The following is a 7,340-nucleotide window of genomic DNA, read 5'->3' as shown; positions in this document are numbered from 1 at the left end:
ACCAGCATCAGTCGGGCTTATCAGTCCAGAAACCAACCAGCGAACAGGACGTATGCCTAGCTTGCTACACTGCAGACCTAAGCTATGCACGTTCCCAGGGTAAGCGGCTCTGCGCGAGTAGTCGAGTGATCTGTCGTCTGCTGTGCTAGTTCGTTCCTCTTGGAGAATGAAACGGTTTGCTCTTGGAGAAACTACGAGCAGATCGTGCGCTGCAGGCCGATCATTGTAGCAATCTTTTGTTCTTCTCCATTTGTTGGGGCAGAGTGGAAAGAGACGGACACAATCTAGGGCGTGCTTGGATTCACAAAGATTATAGAAGCTGGCTAATAGAATCTTGAGAGGGCTCCAGCTCCAAATAATCATAGCTTATAGCTAGTTTTTAGAATCCAGATACACCAAAATCCGTAATCTTGTAAGTGGAGGGAACCAAGCTTCTTCCAGCTAAGTCTTCAAAAGACTATTCTGCTACTCTCTCTTTCTTTCATAACTACAACATAAAATAAAATAGTGAGCGTATTAATGTAATTTTATTTACTCTAGAAAGTTGTCTGCCTCAGCTTTTATAATCTATGGATCCAATCAGCCTCAACTCATATTGTATAATCCAGCTTCTAGCAATCTAATTTTTAAAATCCAGCTTCCACAATCTAAGATGTATCCAAACAAGGCCCTAGTTTTTAGGGATGAGGCGAGCCCTGTTATCGGTTTGCTTAAGAGGATAGAATGGTTCCTGTTTTCTCCTTATTCGAAAGGACGAAGGGGAATGAGGTGGATGATACTCATGCTTCCTACTCTGAAAAACATCCTTCAGCGTGATGAGGTCTCGTGCGCCAGGTGTCCCTCTACAGTGAAAACCGATCAACACTCACATTTTCGCCTCCAGCTCCCTTGTCAGTTGCCACCACAGTTTGCACGTTGCTCGGTGCCTGCTCCTATGAGATTCCGTTAACCGACCGTGCAAGATCGGCTTCAGCATGTCCCTTTCCCTACTTTGGGTGTCGTGCGGGTTCTGCTCTGGAGATTGTGGCTCTCAAGGAGGTCAGCGCGATACTGTCGTGGACGTCATCAGGCGCACAGTGCAGAACTTGTAGTTTTAGAGTTGCCGATATAAAAGTGGTTCAAGACCTTAGAACTTGGATTAATTTTCTTTTTTTCTATCTCTTCTCAAATTTTGGGCGTCCGTTGATGCCGTGTAATGTCGAGCTTCTTTGCTCGTCACTCTCTATACTTTGTTGTCTCTTTCGTGCAATATAAATAGGTTGTTCGAAAAAATACTTCTGAGCTGTGTATGTAGTCGATGATCCACGCCGAGTGCGGCATGGTTCCCCAAGCGATGACGACAACCTCTCTCCCATTGTACTTTGCCTCGATGAAGCCATTCGTCCCCTAAAACTTAGACACCCGCACTCTAAATGCGTATCCAGGTCCTGTCCTCCCGCTTGATGTAGTAGATGATCCACGCCGAGTGCGGCATAGTTCCGCAAACGTTGACCACAATCTTTCTCCCATTGTCCTTCGCCTCGACGAAGCCATTCGTCCCCTAAAACTCAGACACCTAAATGTGTCCCGTGTAGAAAGGTATACACCATTCGGTGGTGACAGCTCCCATTAATCCTGGTAGGGGTTAAGATTCTACCCTAACCCCACTCTAGCCCTAATTTTTTAAAGAATGGTCCAATCCTAATCCGATCTTCTACAAAATTTTATGTCCTGATCTAACTTTAGCTTGTTGAGATTAAATACCCACACATACACAGGGAAGCAAGCAACCTATATTTGAAATTACCGACGGCAACAAAGTTGATAATAGCAACCCATGTGATTTATTTTTTCTTTTTCTAGGATTTAATTTCTTTTCTGTTTTTTAGTTATTTAATTGTATCATAAATTTTTAGCACCGCTAATCTTGATGAGGTAAATATTCATTCTTTAATTAGTCTAGAGGACTATAATTTATCTATCTATCTCTCCTTTAGGTTATTTATTTAATAAATCATGTAATAAAGCACTAAATAACAATTGAATTGTTGAATATTGAGTGTTGATCATAATAGTATGTTGATCGATATGATGAATGTTAAGTAATGTGTTAGAACTGACAGTTCTGAATAGGAGAGAGAGGAAGGGAGAAGTTATGATGAATGATAAGTAATGTGTTGGAACTAACTGATCCGAATAGGGGAGAGAGAGGGAGGGAGGAGAGAGCTCGACAGTGGAGAGGGTACACAACAAGTACAAATGAGTGAGAGGTGAGAACCCTTGCTCTCATGGCCTTGTGCACTTATAGGCAATGGCTATTTACAAGTGGCCCCTTGGTGGGGTACTCTAGCTTCTAGTTGGGCCTCTTCTATAGGGAGATTTGTTCCACATACCTCATGGATTTCCCCAACATGGCTCCTGGCAAACACTTCTGCAAGAGGGGCTTCGCCAACACTTTAGCGACTTCAACGACTCACCCACGCCAACACTTTGATGCGAGGGTCCTCAACATCATCTTCGGTGACTGCAATGACTAACCTAGATGTAGTGGCTGTTGTTGCCTTTGTTCTTCTTGTACATGATGGAGGTTTTGATGATTGGGTTTATCTTCTTGTACATGGTATTCACAATTTTAGAAATATATATGGGCATTTTATTTCCTTTTTGGCCTCACACACATCTCTCCTCTCTCTCTCCATCTAGATTAGATCTAGATGAAAAAATTTCCATTCATGGTGATCAAGCTACGCATTACTAAACTTGAAATTGATGCTACACGGAGATACATGTAAGAGCAATAATATGACCGAAGATGGGCAACTGATTTGAGCTCAAATGATGCTAAAACAATGGAGGAAATCATCATGTGCCACCTCTATATCAAATCCCATCCAAAGACGCAAAAGCCAGCAAACAAAACAACAAAAAGTCATACGAGAGCACAAACTAACTTTTAGATCAAACTTCTTCAAAGAAATGAAGATCAGCCCCCACCCCTTGAGAAAACACTTTTTTGGGGGACTCTTAGAGCTTGTCCATTCGGATAACACCTGTCCAAGTAAGGGAGTGAGGAGCTTAGGGAGGAAGAAGTAGTGGCAAAAAATAGGTGTTTCAATAATAGAGACAGACGTTCTAAGATGACCACTTTTATAATTTTTTAAAAATGCTACCTTTCTAAGGGGGTTCACTTCTATTAATGTCTACTCCCTTCATTCTAAATTAAATAAATTTTCGAGGTTTAAAATTTGTCAAAAAAATAACATTCTACAAAAACACGGTACACCGCCTCTTAATGTGGAAGCTAATCACAGGTGCATGCAAATGAGAACTGCCAAATTCAGAAGATATCCTCGGAGATAGAAAAGGGATGAGGATAGATGCGTCTTTTATCCGCATCCTTAATTTATCTAAAAGTTTCAAGAGAATTGTTTATTTTGAATGGCGGGATTATTTATCGAGTTAGGGTCACCTCATTTTTTAAAAACCGGCACTAAGAATGTCCACCTCTATTAATTAGGAGCTATCTTTAAAAACCTTTTATTAATAATAGTACACCAAGCATGCTATAGGCGTGGCCTACCTAAGCGTACACCTCCCAGGCATCATGCATATGTGCATGCAGATCAAGCCAGGGAGAGCTAAAGTATATGCGGTGAAGATTCTTGTAGTAACAATATAATTTTGATTTTATCGTGGGTATGGTGACTGGGTGAGACCACACCTGCAGGCCGTAGTCAATAGTATAAATTCACCCTGATCAAGCAAGGGATTACCTGCGTGGGATTGTAATCCATGTTATTTTTTTTCTAGGGTTTTCTTTTCTTTTCTGGCTTTTAGTTACTTAATTGTGTCATAAATTTTAAAAACTAATGGCTATAATTTGTTAGAGCTATTATATCAAAGTATCGCAACGGTAACCGGAGTAAATGTAGCAAACATAAATTGCTATCTAGAGATACTATTTACCTCCAATCATAGGGTTTGATGAAAGCCTCTTTTTTTTTTGAAATTCTGCAACTGCCTCCTCTATTCTGGTGTATGATATGACTCACCAGCTTGTTTGCTCGTTCACGCCACACATAGCCGGTTGGGGTCAGAAGAGGCTTCTCTTCTTGTGCTTGTGGTCACCACCGAGCTCACCTTCTGATCCGTTCCCCAAACCGAATAAGATGATTTGGTACGTTGCTGCTGGCACCACACTTGAGTGACAGGAGGAGATGGCTGAACAGAGCAAGAGGGGCTCGCAGCTGGAGAACGGCGAGCACGGCCACAACGGCAAGAAGGCGAGGGCGCAGGCCATGCCCAACGGCGTGATCAAGCGGGAGCAGCAAGAGATAGACGAGGCAGCAGAGGATGAAGAAGAGCAGGAGGAAGGAGAGGTTAGCCAGGGCAGCAGCGCGGAAGCCATGGAGGAGGCGCAGATCAATTTGACGTTTGGGCTCACCTTGTTCCACTGCCGATCTTGTCGCCTTCCCCTCAAGCCTCCAACGTTCAAGGTCGGTTGCTCTGTTCTCATCATCGACATGTCATCGAGATCACTGATGAAAACTAAAGATTTTTTGTGCTTTCAGTGTGAGTACGGGCACGTGATATGCGGCACCTGCTGCAACAGCCACGAGCAGGTGTGCCGCGGCGCCGCCATCTACTCGCCGTGCGTGGAGGTGGACGCCTTCGTGCGCGAAGCCAAGCAGCCCTGCGCGTACGAGGAGTTCGGGTGCAAGAGCTCCGTGGTGTACTTCGAGGCGGCGGACCACCAGCGCGCTTGCCAGTGGGCGCCCTGCTCGTGCCCGGACCCCGGCTGCGGCTTCTTCAGCTCGCCGGTGAGGCTGGCCGACCACTTCGCCGGTGCCCACTCCTGGCCCGTCACGGAGGTGAGCTACGGGAAGCCGCTCAGGGTCGCCCTTCCGCTGCCGCAGGTCTGGCACGTGCTGGTGGGCGAGGAGGGCCGGCGCGTGTTCCTGGTGTCCGCGTGCACGCTAGGCGCGGCCGCCGCGGTGTCGCTGGTGTGCGTGAGGGCCAACGGCGACGGTGCGGAGGGGGCGCCCCAGTTCAGGTGCAAGCTCTGGGCGGAGGCCGCCAGCAGCAAGGAGAGCGTGGCAATGATGATGCCCATGGTGCGGAGCTGCAGCATGTCCGGTGCCGGGGCGTTCTCGGCCGCCGACCAGGCCATGTTCCTTGCGATGCCACCGGAGATCCTGGACGACGTGTCCGGCGAGGCGCCCGTCCTCATGGTTCGCATCGACAGAGCAGGCGCTGCTGCCAAGTCGACCACGGCACCGAGGAGCTCTGGCTCTAGGAGGCTGCTGACCTGCACTGATGGCTGAGGATGCTACCGTGGCAGGCTGGCAGCCATGACTGCTTGGAACACAATGATGCATGGCAATTGGCAAATGCAAGGGAGCCGAGTCTTTGGCAGCTTGTGACTGTTTTGTGGGGGGAGATTTTGCTTGTGATTCAGTGATTGTTATTTACCTTGATGTTAGCTGGGTTTGGTATTCACGAAATTCATTAGGCTATGATAGCGAGTAGATCATCATAGGAAAGGAGGATATGCCAACGTAGAGGAATTAATAATAGTGAGTAGATCATCATTAGGCTATGTTAGAGCTTTTATCGTCGACGCATTTCTTCAAAAATCAAAATTCTGTTTAAAAATCAGGTCGTTTCTGCTGTGCAGAGAGAGAGCGCCATGACGGTCCTCCAGGTTCGTTTGGTTTTGCTGAGTTGTACACTTGTAAGAGTACCGGACTTACCGGTCAGGTTCATGTTCTTTGACTGTTATAACTACCTGCCGATCGTTCATGCTTTCCCAGTTCCCTTTGATCAATCATTACCTGTTTATTAGGAGTAGAACTTTTTTCAAGATTTTTTTTTTTGCGATCCAATCATTGCAGAGTTACGTACATGAACTTGCATCCTCTGTACATAGGCCTCTATGATACACGTCACCGTCATGACAACCTTCCCAGAGGCCAGTGCGTTTTTTTTGGATCAAACGTTTTTCCTCTTCCGTCTTCAGTTCCAATGCTTGCAGTTGGTCTCTTGCCTTTTTTATGCTTTGTGACAAACTGACAATAAACCATTACAATTGGTTTCATCCAAATAACCTTGCTATAGGCCTGTAAGCTACACGGCGGTGCCGGGTTGGAGGCCACGCTGTATGGCGGCGCAGTAACACGGTGGACACGCTGGATCTGGCAGGAAGCGGTCCATGGTGGTGAGACAGAGGCTGGTTAAGGACAAAGGCCACACGCTGGGTTGGCATGGCTAGCGCCAAGTGGCGGTTGAGGCATGACCTCGACTGTGTCTTCGGGCGACGTCGACAATGGCAGCTCAGCAGGGCCCTGGATTTGGCACCGACATCGTGGTGTTGGCGATTTGCGCTCAAAGATGACGTCATGGACGAGATACGCTTGGCATGCCACACTTCAACGCGGCGGGTGTGGATGGATGGCTCAGGGCTTAAAGCTTGGCTATTGTGACCGGAGCCAATGGCGATGACACTCGTGGGCGCTGCTCTCCCTGTTGGGGATGGTGTGTGTGTGGGTGGGTGGGTGGGGGGGGGGGGGGGGGGGGGGGGGGGTCATTGAGGTGCTCTCCCTCCCACTTTGTAGGACTTGTTAGGTGAAAACTTTGTCTAGTTTCCTGAACAATCGCTAACGGTGTTCCCGGCTCTGCATCCTTCCTTGATGCGTTGTTTCGGAGATCTTGTTCACCGGTTGCCTCTCGGCACTCTTGCTACACCGTGCAGGGACGCTTGACTTGCTTGAAAGAGTTTGCTATGGCGAAGTCGGAGTTTCTGTGTTGAGTTTAGCATAGCTCAGCAACAATGATGCTCAACAACCTCTCTAGGGCGATGTTAGTTTTCCCCCTAGGTGTGTGTTGTCTTTTGAATGTTAGGGTCTTTCTGCGTGTTTCCCTTTAATTAACCATGCGAGTGTAAGGTTTTTAGGTCTAGATTTCCATATAAACTGGGTCAACTCTTTTTACTTAACTGAAAAACAAAGCTCGTGCTAGTGCGTTCAAAAAAAGAGACTAATGTGTTTGTGGACCAAATATTCTTCCTCTCCCGTCTTCGGTTCCAACTTTGCGGTTGGTGTTTTGCCTTTTATGCCTTGTGCCAAATAAGTAGGTACCGGTACTAGTTCCCTCCGACCTCGGTCAAGTAATAAGAGAGATACTAGTAAATCTAGTATAAATCAAGAAAAATTTAAGCACCCACATTAAATTGAGAGCTTGAACTTAATGGACAGGATCACAAGAAATCCAATCAACTGAGTTGAGCTTAGTTTGCTCATAATTAATTGTTGTTACTTGATTGACATGCACATGGAGGCTGGATTTTGGTTAACTGACACTGC

General features: G+C 46.5%; 1 protein-coding gene across 1 annotated transcript; it reads left to right on the top strand.

Annotated features, from left to right (window-relative positions):
* The first annotated feature begins 4,196 nt into the window (after positions 1 to 4,196).
* Positions 4,197 to 5,789, top strand: LOC136534087 (putative E3 ubiquitin-protein ligase SINA-like 6). Its single transcript, XM_066526564.1, has 2 exons — positions 4,197 to 4,475; positions 4,551 to 5,789. The coding sequence occupies exons 1-2, from the start codon at positions 4,197 to 4,199 to the stop codon at positions 5,301 to 5,303; spliced, it is 1,032 nt and encodes a 343-aa protein (XP_066382661.1). The 3' UTR covers positions 5,304 to 5,789.
* The last annotated feature ends 1,551 nt before the right edge of the window (positions 5,790 to 7,340 follow it).

The sequence above is a fragment of the Miscanthus floridulus genome, unplaced genomic scaffold (genome assembly GCF_019320115.1).
Source record: "Miscanthus floridulus cultivar M001 unplaced genomic scaffold, ASM1932011v1 os_1480, whole genome shotgun sequence".
Classification (NCBI taxonomy): Eukaryota; Viridiplantae; Streptophyta; class Magnoliopsida; order Poales; family Poaceae; genus Miscanthus; species Miscanthus floridulus.
The sequence above is the reverse complement of the archived record's forward strand: the minus strand, read 5'-3'. Positions and strand labels throughout refer to the sequence as shown.